At 34.6% G+C, this 20304-nt stretch overlaps 1 protein-coding gene across 3 annotated transcripts; it reads right to left on the bottom strand.

The window, feature by feature from the left end:
* Positions 1-716: 716 nt before the first annotated feature.
* Positions 717-17811, bottom strand: LOC125657948 (uncharacterized). 3 transcript variants are annotated; one of them, XM_048888911.2, is made up of 3 exons: positions 17528-17811; positions 9623-9696; positions 717-3185 (listed from the first exon to the last, which is right to left on the bottom strand). In XM_048888911.2, exon 3 carries the CDS (start codon positions 3175-3177, stop codon positions 1129-1131), a length of 2049 nt encoding a protein of 682 aa, XP_048744868.2. In that variant the 5' UTR covers positions 3178-3185; positions 9623-9696; positions 17528-17811; the 3' UTR covers positions 717-1128. The 3 variants fall into 3 exon arrangements, with proteins under 3 accessions (XP_048744868.2, XP_048744867.2, XP_048744871.2); XM_048888910.2 differs by lacking the exon at positions 17528-17811 and adding an exon at positions 9894-9930; XM_048888914.2 differs by lacking the exon at positions 17528-17811 and adding an exon at positions 9845-9923.
* Positions 17812-20304: the final 2493 nt, after the last annotated feature.

The raw sequence follows: 20304 nt of genomic DNA, 5'->3' as shown, positions 1-20304 counted from the left end.
TCGGCCAGAATACTAGAATTTTCGTACAAAATTTCGGGTAAGCTGATATAGACGTTTTTTGAGAATCGGTGTTCTAGCTAAAAAAGTATCAAAGAATTAATTAATTTTGAGCATCAGTTCAAAGTTTCTACTAGTTGTATCATATATTACTAAGTTGAATTGCACATCTAGGGGTATAACTATTGACGATATATTGAATAAAACAGAAACTGAAAAATCACGCAGATTTTAGAACAGTTTGATTAAACAATCCCTCCACCACAAAATATATAGTCCTTTCCAAACCCTTTCAAACTCTGAATCATCATATAATTTTTCAGGCGAATAGTTTTATTAAATGTTTGGAGCAATGATATCAGTATCGAACCAGTGCAGCTGTGCTCAAAAACCGAGGAGCTACAAACTTGGATCACAACAATGCTCCCACTTCCTCAGAAAAACTCCTGAATCCGCCACTAGTAAATATAAGGTTGTTTGTATATGACGATATTAAAACGATCAATGTAGGGGAATTAATTTGTACAATCTTTGAAACTCCGTAGACATTTATTACAATGCGGGGTGTTGTGACTCAACGTAGAGCATCTTTGTTTGGAGTGGAGTAACCATTCAATTTAGTATCTTAATTAGAATCTGTAAGTAAATTTTTACATTCCTGCTGTTTGTGAATGATACAGAACATGTTGATATTATAAAAAGGAATATATAAAACTCAATCAATTCATCATGAACTTTTATTTGTAAATGTTTTAAAATAAATTGTTACATTAGAGTTTCACTTTCTTGCATCCAATGCTATAACAACACAAAATACACAATATGTAGATGTGCAGAGTAATGTCCAGTTGATAACAGCTTGACGGCAGAATATGTCATTTCGTGAAGTTCCGGTTACAGGAATGACGAGTCACAATTGGGAACAAAGACTGAAAGGTGCAACGATATTGGGATATATGTAGAATGGTATTCCAATGTGCAGAAGTTTTTACTTTGTCAATGTATGAGGATGTCAGTTATGTAGAGATACACTGGTCGACACTCTATAAAAATATGTTTCTGATGAAACACACAAATGCACCTTACTTGATTTTGATACATGATGTCCCGAAAATGTACAAGTGTATTGTTTTATGATTGCCTATTTCTGTGTAACTGACGTTCAACGAACACTATTCTATTTTCTGTAGCTGTCTGTATGTTGTTGAATTGTTCTAGTCCAAGTGATTCTTGATAAGAGTGTAACGCCCCGTGTAAGTCCCCCACAACATGCTGACAGATCCCCAGTATCTGCCAGGACAGACCCCTGAGGCATAACCGTACATATCTGCCATCATCACGTAGCAGCAGGGTGTGTAGGTCTGTCAGTGACTGTAGACACTGGGATATGTCACCTAGTCTGTAGTGAGATAACACCAATAACATGTCTGTCAACACAAAGGGGGAAATGAATAACGTACGTTCATCGTTTTGTTTACTCACTTCTTGCTCTAAGATTAATTCCTGAATATAGTGGACTTCACTTCTTAACTTCACATTGTCTACCCAGGCTGTTTTCATTTTCCTAGACAGAGACAGACTACCTACAGCCTCACTGTATCTCTGTCTGTCTACAGTACCGTGATACATGATATAGGGCTGTGATAGTCTTTGTTTAGTGAGACAAGTCACACGGAGTGCTTCATTATATCTACCTGTTCTATAGTAATACAAGGCGAGATACAATGAATATGACACAGGGCCTATCCTTGATGCCAGTTTCAACATGTTACAGACAATTCTGTCTAACTTGTACAATTCTTTAAATGTTTGGTTTGATGTACTATGTACCATCATGAAGGCCGTGTCAATGAGAATCTCAGCTGTATCATACTGTAATGTTAATGTTTGGTAAGGCGATAATGATAAGATTGATAATTTGTCTACAGTTGACAGTAAAATGAAACAGTGAGATAGCTCCTCAGTTGTAGTCTCGAGTTTGAATATCTCCCTCCGCACGGTGTTATCTAAATCTACAGCAGCTTTATTGTGCCCTTCAGCAGAAGGAATCACTAAGGTAAGACTACCGAGGGCTGGTTCTAAGATCGATCTGAGGGTTGGACTGAGTAAGAGACAGGACACGCCCATTTGATAGTACTGATAAAGTTGTTCAAACAAGGAAGTGCGAGCATTACCTACAATTTTGTTTATGAACATATTGTTCTGTGGAATGAAAAAATTCGGGAACACACCACGATAAACGCAGTGAATGAGATATTTGAAACACTTCCAGAAACAATTCAGTAAATTGTTAGGGCGCCACTCAACAGATGCCCCCTGTGTCATCCAGAATACGGTGGTTTTCAGGAAATACGAACACAGCAAGGGTTCCTCCACGCCATAATTGACTATCTCCTTAAGAAATATTTTCAGAAGTCCATAAACCAGAAATTGTGTATGATTCATGGAAGACACAAGTTGTTTTTCGGCTTGAGAAAACGACAATCTCCACTCTAATAAGTTTCCACTAGAAACAATTTTACTTCCTACTGGCACACAGTGGTATCCATTTTCTAAAATTTCTGCGAGCACAGGTTCAGGAGGCCAAGTATGTCTGATACATCTTTCAACCCAAGGTCGTGTCAATGCAGGCCAATGTATGCCAGCTAAACAATCAGCTATATCAAATTCAGTAGATAGGTAATAGGCATTAGCACAAGGGCCGTGACTAATGCCGTTCCGGTAACCTTTAACATTATTAAGGTTTTGTAACGTATGCTGTTGCCATAGTAAACTTGAGACATAAATTCTGTCATTGACTGGAACAGCTGATGATACAATGTATTCGCCTCGTGGTGACGTCAGAAGCTGTAGTTTGACAAATCCAGGCGGTGTATCATTGTCCTGCATCAGTATAATGGCGTGTTTTGTTCTATCGTAAAGTCTGGCCTGCGCGATATCGGTAATTAGTTTATGAGCACAAGACCAAAACATCCAGTCCTGATCCGACGATTGAAACCTGAATCCCTCCCTATAACTACCACTGATCATCGTTCTCAGTCCTCTATATATCTGTACAGGTTTGTTTACCATTTCATCCATGTCCCACGCGTCTCTTCTGATGGTTACTTCTGTCGGTGTCCCTACCTCATGACACAGACCCATGTATAGGGCGTCTGATATACGGAGAATGGGGTCCATTCTGTAGCCTAGGAAATAACAAAAAAGGTGAATTCTATATTGCAAATTGCGCATTTTGAAAGAGTAAAAATTATCTTAACTCGTTATAGCGACTTAATTATCTCGTTATAACGAGTTAGTATCTCGTTATAACGAATTAATTATCTCGTTATAACGATTTAGTATCTCGTTATAATGAGATAATTATCTCGTTATAACGAGTTAGTATCTCGTTATATAACGAGGTAACTATCTCGTTATAACGAATTAGCATCTCATTATAACGAGTTAATTATCTCGTTATATCGAGTTAGTACCTATGGAAATGTTATGGGCCTGTTCTTTCCTGAATTTAATGATAACAATTATGAATTATTAAAATCCGCAAAATTGATTTTATAAAATCTTTGGCTTACACACGATTATTTTATGACTACATGTATTATGGAACAATTTTATTCGTCGTGAAGATGACCAAAAATCCTTATTTCTAGTTGCAAACAAATGAATAATTGACGATATATTTTCTTCTATTCATCAAAAATACTTATTTTCCATTGTCATAAATAAATTTAGATTTCATTGTTTTAATATACCAGAATGGTTTGACAACATGTTCGAGCTAACTCGATATTTGAGCAACAAATCAGTCAGCCTAGATGCAGATGATTTTATTTGAGAATATAGATATATTTATACTACTTATGCAAGGACGTAGAACTAGAGAGCTTCTCCCTTTTTAGCTCACCTGAGTGAGTCTTTCTGATCACTTTTTGTCCGGCGTCCGTTTCTCCGTCTGTCTGTCAGTAAACGTTTTTACATTTTGCAACTTTCTCTCCAGAACTGCTGGGCCAATTTCAACCAAACTTGACACAAAGCATCCTTGGGTAAGGGTATTTCAAGTTTGTTCTAATGAAGGGACAGACCCGTTAAAGGGGGAGTAATCACGATATATACAGAATTCAATGAATTAAAAAATCTCTCAAGAACCAGTTGGGCAGAAAATTTAAATCTAAATGAAAGCTCTCTGACATAGTGCAGATTCAAGTTTACTAAAAGTATGCCCCCAGAGGTAGGGTGGGATCACAATAGGGAATCAAAGTTTTACATGCGAATATATAGGGATAATCTTTAAAAATATTCTTTTTAAGAACCACTGCGTCAGAAAAATTGAAAACTTGAAAGTTCCCTGATAAAAAGTAGATTCTAATTTGTTCAAATCATGTTTCCCGGGGTTAGGGTGGGGCTTGAATAGGGGGTCAAAGTTTACATTTAGATGTATAGGGAAAACGTTTAGATGTATAGGGAACAATCTCCTCAAAAACCACTGGGTCAGAAAAGTGGTAATTTATGTGAAAGTTTCCTTACATAGAATATATTCAAGTTTGTTCAAATCATGGTCCTTAAGGGGGTTAGGATGGGGTCACATTAGGGGATCAAAGTTTTATATGCTGATATATTTAGGAAAAGTCATTAAAACTCTTGAACTATTTAAGCTAGGGATTCTATATTTTGTATATACATTCTTTACAGAAAGACCTTTCATGTGATTCCATGATTTGTGATCTTATGACATTGATCTGGAAGTTTGAGTTACTTTTGATAAAATTCTGACCTATACAATGTGTCCTGAACTATTTAAAGGACACATCTCATGTTTTCAAAGTATACAATATTACATGCATTTTGTCTTCTTTATGCTTATAGTAATTAATTCTAACAGTTCGTTCGCTGAAATTTTGCGATAATTAACCACAATACAGACTTAAATCTAAGCCCCGATTTGAAAAAGTCAAGTTAATTAGGTAGTCAGTCACGTGGTACAGTGACGTCACATGCGCCCTTCGGATTGTGAAAGTACTGCGAGATATTATTAAAAACTCAACTTTTAGGGGCCTAATTTATTTACCATGGGCAACATTTAAATCGATGTTGACAAATTGTCCGAGTTTTATATGTGTTCGCCACCAGTGCACACATATAACGATGTAAATACCCAAATATAGCGAGTAAAGCGTGTATGAAATCGGCAATATTGTGAGTAAATACTGTTTATATGGGTCACTGTCTACAAACTGTTTGGGGATGTTATTCCTTTATACATCTTTAATCGGCGCTGTTTTTCTAAAATAAACAGTGCAATCATTATTTATTTTTGGATTAGACAAATTATGATACGCTAAATTGTTGACAACTAGGCCCTATGCCAAGCTATTGTCACGTGTGCATTTCGGAAAGAAAGAAAAAGACAACACACACACAAATCAATAAAAATATTCAAATTTAAAGTGGTAATCACATTATTTTATTTTGATAGAGCAATCTTATTACTATTTTTGAATTGTGATCTGCACGTCTTTAGGAAGTACGAAGTCAGGGAGCACGGCGTTATATATTCTCTTTAGAGAAGTCAAGAGGCATAGCCTTCATCGACTTCTCGTCGCAAGCATTCATATTTTGATTCTGGAAAACGTGTAAATGCCGGAGTCGGTGACGGTTTATGCTTCGACCGACGTTTCGACTCAGATGTGCCGGGATTTACGCAATAGACAACTTGTTTTCAAACATTTAGCAGTAATGCACAAAACTGTCACAAGGAAATCAACACTTACTTGCTTTTAATCCATTTTCAACATGTCCCCTGTCCCGGGTTTAAATACTTTCTCTTAACTGGTCCCCTATTTTGACAACTCCCAAGACCAGTTAACGTAAAACCTTGGAGTTTTATCTCGGTTTATTTTAAGACCAGATAATTTATAAAATTCGTCAAGTTCTTTCAAAGTTTCTCTCAATGATTCCTCAGATCAGTCAAGTGAACCTATTTACATTTGGATGGAATTCTCTCTATACATATCTACTAAATTTAAAGATAGCATTTTTTCTAGAACAATTTCCCTTGCCTTGGGGTTATTAACATGTAAATAATTGAAATAATCTTTGGTAGTGTCTAGTACCAAATTAAAATCCCCAACAATAATAATTTCCTCGTTGTTTAATTTTGTAAAAGTATCTCCCAATTTCTGATAGAAGTCAGGAGAGTCAACATTTGGTCCGTATATACATATCAGGCTTATTTTCTTATTTTCTGATGGAATGCTAAGTGCAAGTAAATTACCAGTATTATCTGAAATAGGTTGTTCATGAATATCCGGGTACTCAAAATTATTATTAAATAGAATGGCAACCCCTCATGAGTTTGAAGTAAACGAATTGAATCGAGCTTCGTAGCTCCACTCATTTCTTATTTCTTGTTCCATTTCCATTGTAAAATGTGTGTCTATTAAACATAGAATGTTGCAATACTGTTGGCGGTAGTATTGGAAAATGTCTTACAGGTAGTTAGTCTAAAACAGACTATACCCAGGCACCACTCAGGTGTAAAAATCACAGTTTTAGCTAAGTGAGAATAACAATTTCAGAATGTTAGCAAAGTGAGAATTAAGTGAACGTGAACTTAAACCCAGAAAACCTATAAATGCCTCAATAAAGATATAACTTTGTAAGTCAGTCATTACTTTATAACTTAGTTATTGTAAACTGCTATCTACATGTATTTTTATTTATTTTATTATTACTTTTTCCTTATTTTTTTTTTAAATTTTAACAGTCATAGTGCTTCTAAACAATTCTTACTGCTGTGTGCTTAAATTTTTATAAGTAAATGGTTTTGTTTGATTTGTATTTGATTCTTAACTTCTGAAAATGCCTATTTATACAATATGGTGTAAATATGTATATGTGTTTCTGCATGCTTACCTAAAGTTGTGATATTTTGTATTTTATTTTATCTGTGATAGTCGCTTTAACAGCTCTGTAGAGCTCACGTTATTTATTTATGTTTGTAGTACACAGTGCCGACTTTAAATGAAATTTACTTATTTAACATGGTCTTACTGTTTCTATGATTTTTATTTTTTCTGAAATATAAAAGATTTTGTCCATGTATTATGAAAAATTCATAATCCCTGATTTTAGTCCAATCATCACCTCAGGGTCTATGAAAACAAATACCAAATAAATTCAGAACGCTTACATCAATTCAGAACGCTTACATATTGGTATGAGTTAGTGTGGCACTGCTACTCTTGAAATATTTTCTTCAAATTCTCCATTTATTCTCATGTACAGCTTCGATTCCCTATTTAAGCCATCACTAGTCAAATATGAATCTGCGCTACAATGGAATGCTTGTATATTGATATATCTAATTAGTGGTTCAAATAAGAAACTTTTCAAACATTATAATTATATAGTGAATTCCCTACTGACGCCACGTATACCTCTTCCAGGGCTATCATTTGAAGAATTACCAAAGGATGCTTGCATATTAATGGTGATATATCATGATTCTGCTTATCCTGAGTAGAATTTAAAAAAATAAATCCTCTCACATGTATTTGCCAAGTAAACATTCTATCCCCAGGGAGGCATAGTGTTTATATTTTTATTCGGTATATACAATTATACTTGCATACTAAGGATAACTCATAAAAGCTCAAAAGTTTATTTTCAATGAGGTTTTTTGATGCACGAACGTTGGCGATAGGAGTCATTATAAGGGAGGAAACCGGAGAACCCAGAGGAAACCCACGTGTCTGAGCTGGCGCCTACCATATCCTCTCACATACATTACTCTGTTTACCTGATCAAGATATGTATAGGGCTTAGGGCTCGTGTGATCGGTAGACAGGGGATGCTTACTCCTCCTAGACACCTGATCCCACCTCTGGTATATCCAGGGGTCCGTATTTACCAAACTCTTGATTTTTATACCTCAAAGGAGTTACCATAAATGCAATTTTTTTTAGCGAGGATTTGATTTTGGAATTATTAGTGAGAGTGATGAGGTCGCTACAATTGAATATCACTAACAATTTACTCCATATCGGAGGAAATAGCCGTCTTCCTTGGAATTATAAACTCACTAAAATTAGCTCTCACTAAATATATATACTCATAAATTATGGAAAAATGGCCGAATTTCTGTCTCGCTACAAATACCACTTAAACGGTGTGAGATTCGTCAATGTTCGTTATCTTCATTTTTCATACAACTTCTATCAATCAAGGGGGGTCGAACTCGGGCCTTGAGGTTATAAAACTTTTTTGAGCACGTTTTCATACTCAAACTCAAAATCAGTGCTCTAAATCGTACTCATACTTAAAAGTGAAGGTTACAAAACTTTCATAAAATCATTCTTACACTGAAATAGAGCACATGCTCAAGATTGTTCGAGTATGTTTCGAAGTTTGCTCAAAGTTGTACTCAAAACAAACATAGTTGAGTTTGAGTATGAGTACGGTAAATGTTTTATAACCTCCAGGCCTGGTCACACCTGTGATAGGCGAGGGTTCTACCTCTGCGATACCCGGACACCCAATAAACTGCAATCTGTAGTATCTGAGAATGTTTGCATATTGATGGTACTAAATCATGACCTATAAACTCCCATATAAAACTTTGTTTCCCTGTTGTAACCCCACTCTTCCCTAGGTTCATAATTAGAACCTCTACTATATGAGGATGTTTGCATGTTAGTAATGATTAATAATGACCCTGTTGTTCTTGAGGAGAATTCAAAGATTTGCTATTTATCATCATATAAAACTTTGATTCCCTATTGTGGCCTCACCCTATTTCATGGAGCCAAGATGAACAATTGGAAATTTCCATTCATTAAATCTTATCTCTTCTGGACCAGTGGTTCTCGAAAAGAAGATTTTTAAAAGATACCAGCATATTATCAGTAAATCTTTCAATATTTATCTCCTTTTTAAAAAGAATGTGACAGTTGTTAAAACAATTCCAATTTCCCTTTATCCAAGGATATTTTATAGTAAGTATAATTGAAATCAGCTCTGTGGTTCTGGAGAACTTGAAAATGTTTGAAGTTTACAGAAAGACGTACAAACAGACGGACGCTGTAGTCAGAAACGTTCACGTGTGCTGCAGATCAATAGGACTAATCACGACCCTGCTTTTCTTGAGAAGATTTTAAGAAATACATGTACTATAGCTCGATTTGTTGATTTTTTTTTTTATCTCACCCCAAATCATCTCATTCCCTTCAAACATCATAAAAAATGCATGAAAGAGATTTGTTAACTTCGAAATAATTGCATGTTCGTCAAAATTTACACCGGCAGCTATATCATAGAAGCATTCAAATTCAAGGGATTTAATTTGATTTTTTAAAAATGTTTTTTAACTTGGAAATAGATACAGATAAATACATAATCATTATCTTTAGGAAAGGACTTGTTAGAGCCATTGAGGTGTTGTTGTTTTTTTAACAAAATGACCTTAACTACCCCTCTAAAAGATTATTCCTAGATGTCTCCATGTAAAACTTTAATCCCCAATTGTAGCCCTGTTCTGCTTTCTCATTTTACCTGACTAAACATTGTAAAATATTTTCGTTTACATATTCCAACGATTTTGTAAAATGAATATAAAACCTCCTACCTGATTAATTGTGAGATTAATCACCGTTCCTTATCTTCATCTTTCATCTTTGTAATGGATGTGCCAGATTATACCTGTTGAAAATTTTCTAACTATGATTAGACACAAAGAAACATACCCGTTATACTTTCCTTTTAACAATGTATTCAAGATAGTCGTAAGAATTCTCCATTAATAAATACATTGCCGATACACATATAAAGAAAAAATCTTTATTCTTACAATATTTTCTTCCAACTCCAATAATCTGAAAATCATGGGCTTCTCCTACCTGACAAATAATCTTTGTAACTATTGTGTCCGATTATGGTTGTTGAAAATTTCCAAACTATATTTAGACATACACAAAATCTCCTACCAATACCCGATCTACTTTCCTTTTAACAAATTATTGAAAATGGACGTTTAGGTCCCTCTTACATTCCTTAGGAGTAGATGAATGTATTAGGAAAGTGTACTCGTCTGTGTGTGTGTGTGTGTGGGGGGGGGGGGGGGGGGAGGTATTGTGTTACTTAGAATGTGTTCTGGAGAAACTAAAATAACCTTTTGTATAAATGTTTAGTCTTCCCATATTTATGTAGCAATATTCCATTATCGCCTGCATATGTTGTTTTATCTTTCAACTGATTCAATACACAAGAGCTTGTTCTCAAACATATTTAATTGATAATGGACATTTTAAAAAATATTTTTATTCATCTATCTAATTATTGATTTTTTGTATTACCAGTAAGTGAAAATGTTCTGTTCTTGTAATTATTTGCAATGAAACGTGAAGATAATGAACAGTAATCAATCTCAAAACTCCTATAAGCAATACAAAATAGAGTTGGGCAAACACGGACCCCCTGGCTATACCAGAAGTGGGGTCAGGAGCCTAGGAGGAGTCATCATCCCCTGTCGACCGGTCACATCCGCCTTGAGCCCTATAGATGTATCTTGTTCAGGTAAACGGAGTTATGTGTAGTCAAAATCAGTGTGTGAAGAATGACCTAACAATCGGTATGAATTACGCCAGACAGCATTAGAACCAATGATAGGTTGTATTGGCAAACTAGATCGTTTTAACGAAGATAAAATTTGCAAACTTTTTACTTTAAACGAGACAGTTGAAACCCCTGCACCATCGACTTGTTTGTCAGTAGCCTGCCTTGATTTAAAAACTGATCACACACAGAACAAGCTCTTGTGTATCGAATCAGTCGAGAGATATAAACAACAAGTGATAATAGAATATTGCTATATAAATATGGGAAATTGACGATAGAGAAGCTGAAATCATCCCGTTTGTCATAAAGTTGAGTTGTTAGTTTGCCGTTGATATCAACTTTCAATAAAATTTCTAAGTATGAAGCAGAAGTGGACAACTCTGTGGTGTCTTTGATTTCGCGGTCACCCACAGAGGCTAAGCCCTTTTTGGGCCCGAATCTGTGATAGTATGAATATAGATATTTATGGTATTACAGAGTTCGGGCCCAAAACGGGCTTAGCCCCTGTGAGTTCACCGGGATATATCGAATCGACATATGAATGGAAACTATTTATTGTTAATCGATAAAACGTTGTCGATATATATAAATGTCGAATTGAAGGCCACTGCAAGAATGTATTCAAATTGGTAGTTCAGATTCCTCTTACTCTCCTTAAGAGTAGATGAATGTGTTGACGTGTACTCGTTTATGTGTGTTGACGTGTACTCGTGTATGTGTGTTGGCGGGGTAGTGGTTAGAATGTTGCGTACTGGAAAAACTGAAATAGTCTTTTGTATATGATATATTTAGTCATATTAAATAATTACAGGAACAGAACATTCTCCCTTACTGGTTCTAATAACAAAAAAACCCCAATTAAATAGATGAATAAATAAATGAACAAAAAGAAACTTACATTTCTTAGGTTAGAATGAATGTGTACAGTGTGTTTTGTGTGTGTGTGTGTGTGTGTGTGTGTGTGTGCAATCTGATTAAAATAAGATCTTTGATCCGCTCCGTTATTGTTATGTCGCTACACTTTGTGTAGCGACATACAATAACGGAGCGGATCAAAAAGTGTAGCGACATGACAATAACGGAGCGGATCAAAGAATCTTATTTTAATCAGATTGGTGTGTGTGTGGTTTGTGTGTGTTTGTGTTTTGTGCGCGTGTGGGGTGAGGTGTTAATTAGAAGGTTGAAATGGAGAAACTACAATAGCAGTTTGTATAATGTTTAGTCATAACACATAATTAAAAGAACAGAACATTCTCAATTACTGAAAGGTATCAATAAACGAATAAAAAAGATAGCATAAAATAAATTACACATAATTACAAGAACAGAACATTATCACTCAAGCTACTGGTATTAGTTGCTTGATTAGAACTAGACGTGTATCATTGGTGTTTTGTGTGTCATTGGCGACACACAACCATGATTTCAGGTAAACGTGAAGAATGTTCAAGTTACAAGTTTCATTATTCACTCAAACCAACAATAAGTGGTACATGAGGTCAAGTACATGTGATACATTCCAATGGGAAAAGGGATACAGAGAAGAGAAACACAAACATAATCATGTTCACATAAGGAGAAAAAAGGAAGAGAGAAAAAAAAAACCAGAATAGAATATACATGTATGAGTCATGGAGGACAGACTAAATCGTATATTTTTGTTATAAACAAACATAGGATTTCTCATTTTAACTGACCAAATATTCTTACAATATTTGTACATATTCTCATAATTTTGCAAAAATAATTACGAAAATAAAGTCTCCTACATGATCAATCTCATTCTCTACCCAGAGTTCCGTGTATGTGAAGCTTGTGTAACGCGCCCTCTGGTGAGAGAATCGATCAATCTTTGTAAAGGATGTGTCTGATTACAGCTGTTGAAAATTTCCGGATTATAATTAGAGACAAAAACCCACACCTGATCTATTTTTCTTTTAACAATGTGTTCAAGACAGTCGTAAAAATCTCCATTAATAAAAGATAAATTCTTTCTTGTTACAATATTTTCTTTTACATATTCCAATAATTTGACATTCATGGGCTTCTCCTACATGATTATTCTTTGCAACTATTGTGTCCGATTATGGCTGTTGAAAATTTTCAGACTATAATTAGAATAAAAATATACTTCTTTCCTATACCTGATCTACTTTCCTTTTACAGTTATCAATGTATTCAAAATGATTGTTAAAATTCCCGTTACATTCCTTAGGAGTATGTAAATGTCTTACGAAAGTGTACTTGTGTGTGTGTGTGTGTGTGTGTGTGTGTGTGTGTTGGGGGCATTAGTTAGAATGTTGTACCGGAGAAACTAGGTTAGCCATTTATGTCAATGTTTAGTCATTACACATAATTACAAGAACAGAACATTCTCACTTACTGGTTGTAATAAAAAAAAATCAATCAATAAATGAAATGAAATATAAACAGAAAGAGAGAGTAGATGTATATACATGTATTCCTTTTCCATATCAGTAAGAGATGTATGAGCTCTGAAGTATTAGGGACGTATTTTAAAGATCTCTGGCATTGTTTGCACTTGTATAGAGTTAAATCCTAAAAGTTTGTACCAACAGTATTTCTTGAAAAAACCTTTCTTTGCACTATTATCAACTCGACATATCAAAATAAAATGTTATGCATGAACTCTGATATCTAATTAATACAAGTGTTGCCATACCTTTGGTCACAGGGTACGTATTTTTGTCTATTAGTCTAAATGACGAAATAATGGGATGATAGCCTGGTTTTTAAAATACAGTCCAAATTGAATTATAGATATAAAATATCAACCAAACATCCTCCAAAAAGAACACACTTTGACTCGTTATGTTTATTACTTACTAAATAATATATTGATTGATCCCTTTATCTCTACACAATTGTTAAACAAGAGACTCATGGGTTACATCACTAACCGGAGTCACCTTGGTCCTGCTGTTGTTCTCTTAATCTTTAAAAGTAAGTTTGATCCCATATTGTGGCTCGAAACGATCCCAAAGGGTCACCACATAACTGAATTTGAATTCGGAGGACATGGGGATGCCTCAATACCAATATGATTAACATTACCTTGCTGTTCTTGAGAAGAATATCTTTCAAAATAGTTTGTTTCCTTTGTATATTTTGTTAGAATTTGATCCACTCTAACCCCAGGATTATTAATTTGAATTTAAAAACACAAAGTTGAATCAACAAAACTCAAGATCTTTTGCATTTTGATTTAGTGTGGCTCTGTAACTGATGGAAAAGAATTTGTACTTAATTTATTGTATATTCCAATATTTAAAAAACTGATCTCTTATTATGGTTCCACCCTAGCTCTGGGTCCCTAAATTGAATTACGTATTACCTAGAAAAATGACGACGAAAGTCAAAACAATGGAAAATTCAAACGAGTAAACAACACCTCTAACAATAACGAATTATCTCTTTTAAAACTTACATCAACATTTGCAGGAGATTTCCCAGAAACAAATTGATACTAAATTGGTAGATCTAAGTACGATAGAAGCAGAGGACATTGACAGAGTTATTGGCGGCAGGAAAGGTTTTGACTGAAACAAAATTGTGCATGGCATCTGTTCTAAAAAAAAAAAACCTGAGGGGCTACATTCCATTAAACAAGTATGAAACGTTTATTATAATATTTTCTTTGATTTTTCTTATTTTATTTTTAGCGTACATTAAACAAAGAGTCATTCTCCTTAAAGGGGAGATAACCAGGAAATGGCAACAATAGGGTTGACTCATTCTTAAAATCTTGATTTTGAGAACCACTGGGGCAGCAAAAATTTTATTTACAAGATAACTTCTGGAAAAAGTGTAAATTCAAGGTTGCTCAAATCAGGACCTTCGTAGGATAGGATGATAATAGGGGATAAAAATTTTGCATCGAGATATGTAATTGGGAAATCGTCTTTAAAAGTTGTTGATTAAGAATGAAAGTTGATGATAACGAACAGTGTTCAATCTCATAACTCTTATGAGAAATACAAAATAGAGAATTGGGCAAATACGGATCCCTGCACACCCAAGAGATGGGATCAGGTGACTACCGTTAGGAGGCGTAAGTATCCCCTGTCGACCGGTTACAGCCGCCGTGAGCCCTATATCCTGATCAGATAAATAGAGGTATCCGTAGTCAACATCAATGTGCCAAGAATGGCCTACCAATTGGTACGAAACACGTCAGACAGCATTTGACCCAATGATAGGTTGTATTGACAAACTAGATCGTTGTAACAACCATAGAATTTGCGAAATGCTGACTTTAAACGAGGCAGTTGGAATACGCAGAACAAGCTCTAGTGTATCGAATCAGTTGAGAGATATAAACACCATATGCAGGTGATAATAGAATAGTGCTACATAAATATTGGACGTTGACGATAGAGAAGCTGAAATCATCCCGTTTGTCATAAAGTTGGATTGTTAGTTTGCAGTTCATATCAACTTTCAATAAAATATATAAGTATGAAGCAGATGTGGGAACTCTGTAGTGTCTTTTATTTCGAGTTCACCGGGATATATGGAATCGACATATGAATGAAAATTATTTATTGTTAATAGATAAAACGTCGTCGATATATCTAAATGTCGCATTGAAGGCCACAGCAAGAATGTATTGAAATCGGTAGTTCAGATTCCACGAGTAGATGAATGTGTTGATGTGTACTCGTCTGTGTGTGTTGGCGGGGTAGCAGTTAGACTGTTGTGTATTGGAGAAACCAAAATAGCCTTTTCTATATATGATATGTTTAGTCATACTACATAATTACAGGAACAGAATATTCTAGCTTGCTGGTAGTAATAAAAAGAATAATTAAATAGATAAAAAAATAAATGAACAATAAAAAACTTGCATTCCTTAGGTTTGAATGAATGTGTACAGTGTGTTTTATGTATGTGTGGTTTTTGTGTGCGTGTTTTCATACATGCCAACTTTCCCGATTTGTGCGGGATTCTCCCGATTTGAAGCAGTTGAAAAGGCAAATCCCGATATCCCGATCGGGATTGCAAAAATACCCCGAAATCCCGATTTCCTAAAAATATCTCCCATTTTACGACAACAAACCCCCATTTCCAACCGGAATTTGAAATCCCGCGTCATTTCTGAACTGGCCAATCAGAAATCGGGACAATAGTCAGCCATAGCTGTTTACCTGTGTCGCATGGTATCGAGGTGGTGTAATTTACCTGCTCTGTCTGTGTCGGGGTGCTTATCGGACAGTGCGAAGCATGTTTTGATAGTAATTAATCGGGAAGATGGATTTCAAATTGACATCTCCTTTACACAAACGTGATTGACAACGATGATAGTGTCACCACCAAACAATCGGACATTCCCGATTTTTGCCTCTCGCTGACAGCATCCAAAATATGCAATAAGGTACGTCAAATATATATATATTTTCCAACTATAATAATATAAGCTATCCGAATCTATCTGTCTATAGCGATGTATTATATAGTCTATATAGTATAGTATTCAATAGACTTTGTGATGCGTAATTCGCACAAGTCTGTACAGAATTTTATATTAGCAAGTAGCCTTGATTTACAAGTAAAAACGTATATTTTGATGTGTTTTTTTCCTGGTAATTATTTCAGATGTCATGGTTGCAAAGGTTTTGTTCGCCAACTTCATAGCAGGGCAGATCACTCCTTTTCTGGTTGCAATGCAGATTGTTCCACCAGACTCTGCAAGCCCATGATTACAGACAAGCAAGATCGCCTTTGTAGTCGTACCTAAACCCATGTGCTTTAATTTAAATTTACATATATAGACCTGCCAATGTTTATATGGTGCAAAAGGATGTAACTTTAAGTATTATTTGATAATATGTATGTGACTTGTTGTTGGAGAGGATTTTTTGCTGAATATTTTAATAAAATATTTATTTTAAGTTGTGGTTTTTGTTTTGTTTTGTTTTTTTAGTTTTGTTAAAGTTAATGGTCAAACACACTTGATGTTGTGTTAATATATGATACATGTAAAATGATTAGATTGATATTTTATTTGAAAAGACAAATATTTATTTTCATGGTAAAATGTCGTGAATGTTGAGCGTTGAAAAAAAAATCGTCGCGCGCAAAATCCCCCATGGGGATTTTTAAAAGTTGGCATGTATGTGTTTTGTGTGTGTGTGTGTGTGTAGGGGGGGGGGGGGGTGAGGTGTTAGTAAGAATGTTGTAATGGAGAAACTACAATAGCCTTTTGTATAATGTTTAGTCATTACATTTATTACAAGCACAGAACATTCCCAGTTACTGAAAGGTATCAAGAAATGAGTAAATATATAAATTAAAAAAAAAAAAAACATAAAATAAATTACACATAATTACAAAAACAGAAGATTCTCACTCAAGTTACTGGTATTAATTGCAAGATTAAAACTCAACGTGTATCATTGGTGTTTTGTATGACATTTACGACACAGACCCATGATTTCAGGTAAACGTGGGGAATGTTCTCTATGCTACAACAACATGTAGGTAGTAAGTAATTAGAAGATTTTAATTGTTTTAAACTAGAAAATAAATGCAGATAAATGTATAATTGATATCATCAGGAAATGACCCATGAGCTCTATGAGTGATTTGGACTCATTTTAAATCTTTAATTTTTTAAACAAAATGACTTACTATCCCTTTAAGAATTGTTCCCTAAATGTCTCCATCTAAAACTTTAATCCTATATTTGTAGCCCTGTTGTGCTTTTTCATTTTAACTGACCAAATATTCTTACAATATTTGTACGTATTCCAATACTTTTGCAAAAATGATTAGAGCGAGATGAATATAAGCCTTTTGGCTTGTTTCTCAATCTATTTAATGTATAAGACATTGTTTGTAAACATTATTATTGAATTATTTACGAATAAATATTGTTTAAACTAAAGTCTCCTACCTGATCAATCTTGGTAAAGGATGTGTCTGATTATAGCTGTTGAAAATTTCCGGACTATAATTAGACACGAAAACCCACACCTGATCTATTTTTCTTTTAACGATGTGTTCAGGACAGTCGTAAAAATCTCCAATATTTTCTTTTACATATTCCAATAATTTGACATTCATGGGCTTCTTCTACCTGATTGATCTTTGTAACTATTGCATCCGAATATGGCTGTTGAAAATTTCCAGACTATAATTAGATACGAAATACTTCTTTCCTATACCTGATCTACTGTCCTTTTACAGTTATCAGTTTATTCAAAATGGTTGTTCAAATTCCCCTTACATTCCTTAGGAGTAGATGAATGTGTTACGAAAGTGTACTCGTGTGTGTGTGTGTGTGTGTGTGTTGGGGATATTAGTTAGAATGTTGTACCGGAGAAACTAGGTTAGCTTTTTATATCAATGTTTAGTTATTACATATTTACAAGAATCGAACATTCTCACTTACTGGTTGTAATAAAAAATCAACCAATAAATGAAATGAAATATAAACAGAAAGAGAGAGTAGATGTATATACATGTATTCCTTTTCCATATCAGTAAGAGATGTATGAGCTCTGAAGGTTTGAAGTAGAGGGGGCGTATTTTAAAGATCTCTGGTATTGTTTGCACCTGTATGAATTTAAATCCTAAAAGTTTGTATCAACAGTATTTCTTGTAACAGTAAAAATGAGGTTTTTTGCACTATTATAAACGTGGCATAACAAAATAAAATGTTATACATGTACTCTGATACCTAATTATTACAAATGTTGCCATACCTTTAGTCACATAGTACGTTTTCTTGTTTATTTGTCTCAATGATAGCCTGGTTTTTAAAATACTGTCCAAATTGACTTATAGATGTAAAGTATCAACCACAAACCCTCGAAAATAACACACTTTTACTCGCTATGTTTTTCACTTACTAAATTATGTATCGATTGATCCTTTTACCTCTAAACAATTGTTAAACAAGAGACTCATGGGTTAAGTCACTTACCGGAGTCACATTGGCCCTATTGTTGCTCTCTTAATTTTCATAAGAAAGTTTGACCCCATATTGTGAGACATGGTGATGCCTCAATACCAATATGATTAACATTATCTTGCTGTTCTGGAGAAGAATATATATATATATATTATTACTACAGTAACTTGATCCGAAGAGTCGGATCACGTCGAGTTGACGGGCGCGGATCATCAGATCACATGAGACGCGAAGCGTCGAGTTTGATCTGATGATCCGCGCCTGTCAACGAGACGTGATCCAACTCTTCGGATCAAGTTACTGTAGTAATGATAAATTTATTATATACCCCCTTCTTCATTTTAAATCCACATTTATAAGATAATAAATGTAATCCAAATGATCAAAAACACAGACATACCATGAAATTATGTTTTGTATACGCAGGTTCGTTTGTGACGCGTTCAACATTTTCCACAAATAACGTTGCGTTGTTGCATTGTGACGTCATTGTGACGGCATCAGTTTCAGAGGATACTGATACGGAATCAGAAAACCACAGTGTGGTGATCCGGAAAACCGGATCACACGCTGTGAAATCCACAGTATCAAAGAACGATACATTGATGGGTATATCATAAATTTTAAGATAGTTTGTTTCCTTTATACATTTTGTTAAAAGTTCACCCACTCTAACCCCATGATTAATTTGAATTTAAAAACACAAACTTGAATCCACAGAACTTTAAAAGATCTTTTGCATTTTGATTTTTTGTGGCTTTGCTACTCATGGAGTTTGTGTTAATTTATTTCCCGTATATCCAATATAAAAAAAACCTTATCTCTTATTGTGGTTCCACCCTACTTCTGGGCCTTGAATTGAACAAAATTGAATTTCAACTACCTGAATAGGTTTGTATATTAATTAACTAATCATTGCCCTGCTGTTGTTGAGGTGAAAGATTTTGAAGATGTTTCCCTATACGCGGTGAATTTTCTTCCATGGTGTTTAACTTTGTGACCTCGTAACGTGGACACATCGTGATGATTCAGGGCTAGATTGTAGCCAACATTATGGAATCAAAACGGGAATAAAGAATGAAACAAATCTTTCGAAAATCACAACAGCTGCAGAACAGTAGGACCAAGGTGATTCAGGTGAGTGACGTGGCCTCTTCTTGTCGATTAAGTATATTCCTGAAGGACATATTTAAAGCTGTCGGATTGCCCTGTTTAGCTGTGAAAGTGATGACAACCTTTTTTCCCCTTAAAATCTTTCAATGAGATAGGAATATATGATTAATAAAAAGAATTATTTTGTACAAAAACAAGAGGAACCTAATAAAACTACATTAGATAACTGTTTTTAGTGCAAAGAGATATATTAGGAGGAATAAGTATCTTGCAAGAAAATAGTTATGTAATCACCAAAACTACATTATTCATGTGTCTGCTTTGAGGTTAAAAAGTGTTTGAATTAATTAAATACTGGCGTGATTACGGAATTATTTGATATAAAGCAATTTTCATTGAATCCAATTTTTGGTGATACAATGACAGGTAATACCCTTTTAATTAGATGACGATATCGAGCTAGGTGATTTGTAGGTCGTCAGACAAAAAAATCAAGGTTAATTGATCCTTTTAATGATTTTTATCTAACGAGGGGGCTGGAATGTGCAATAACACACACTTTTACATCAATAATTTATCTAGAAAACTGCCCGGAAATTTCCTTAAAATAATTTCTGTTGATGAAAGGCGAAGATAACGAACAG

This window comes from Ostrea edulis, chromosome 9 (assembly GCF_947568905.1).
Source record: "Ostrea edulis chromosome 9, xbOstEdul1.1, whole genome shotgun sequence".
NCBI lineage: Eukaryota > Metazoa > Mollusca > Bivalvia > Ostreida > Ostreidae > Ostrea > Ostrea edulis.
This window is presented reverse-complemented; position numbering and strand designations above follow the sequence as displayed.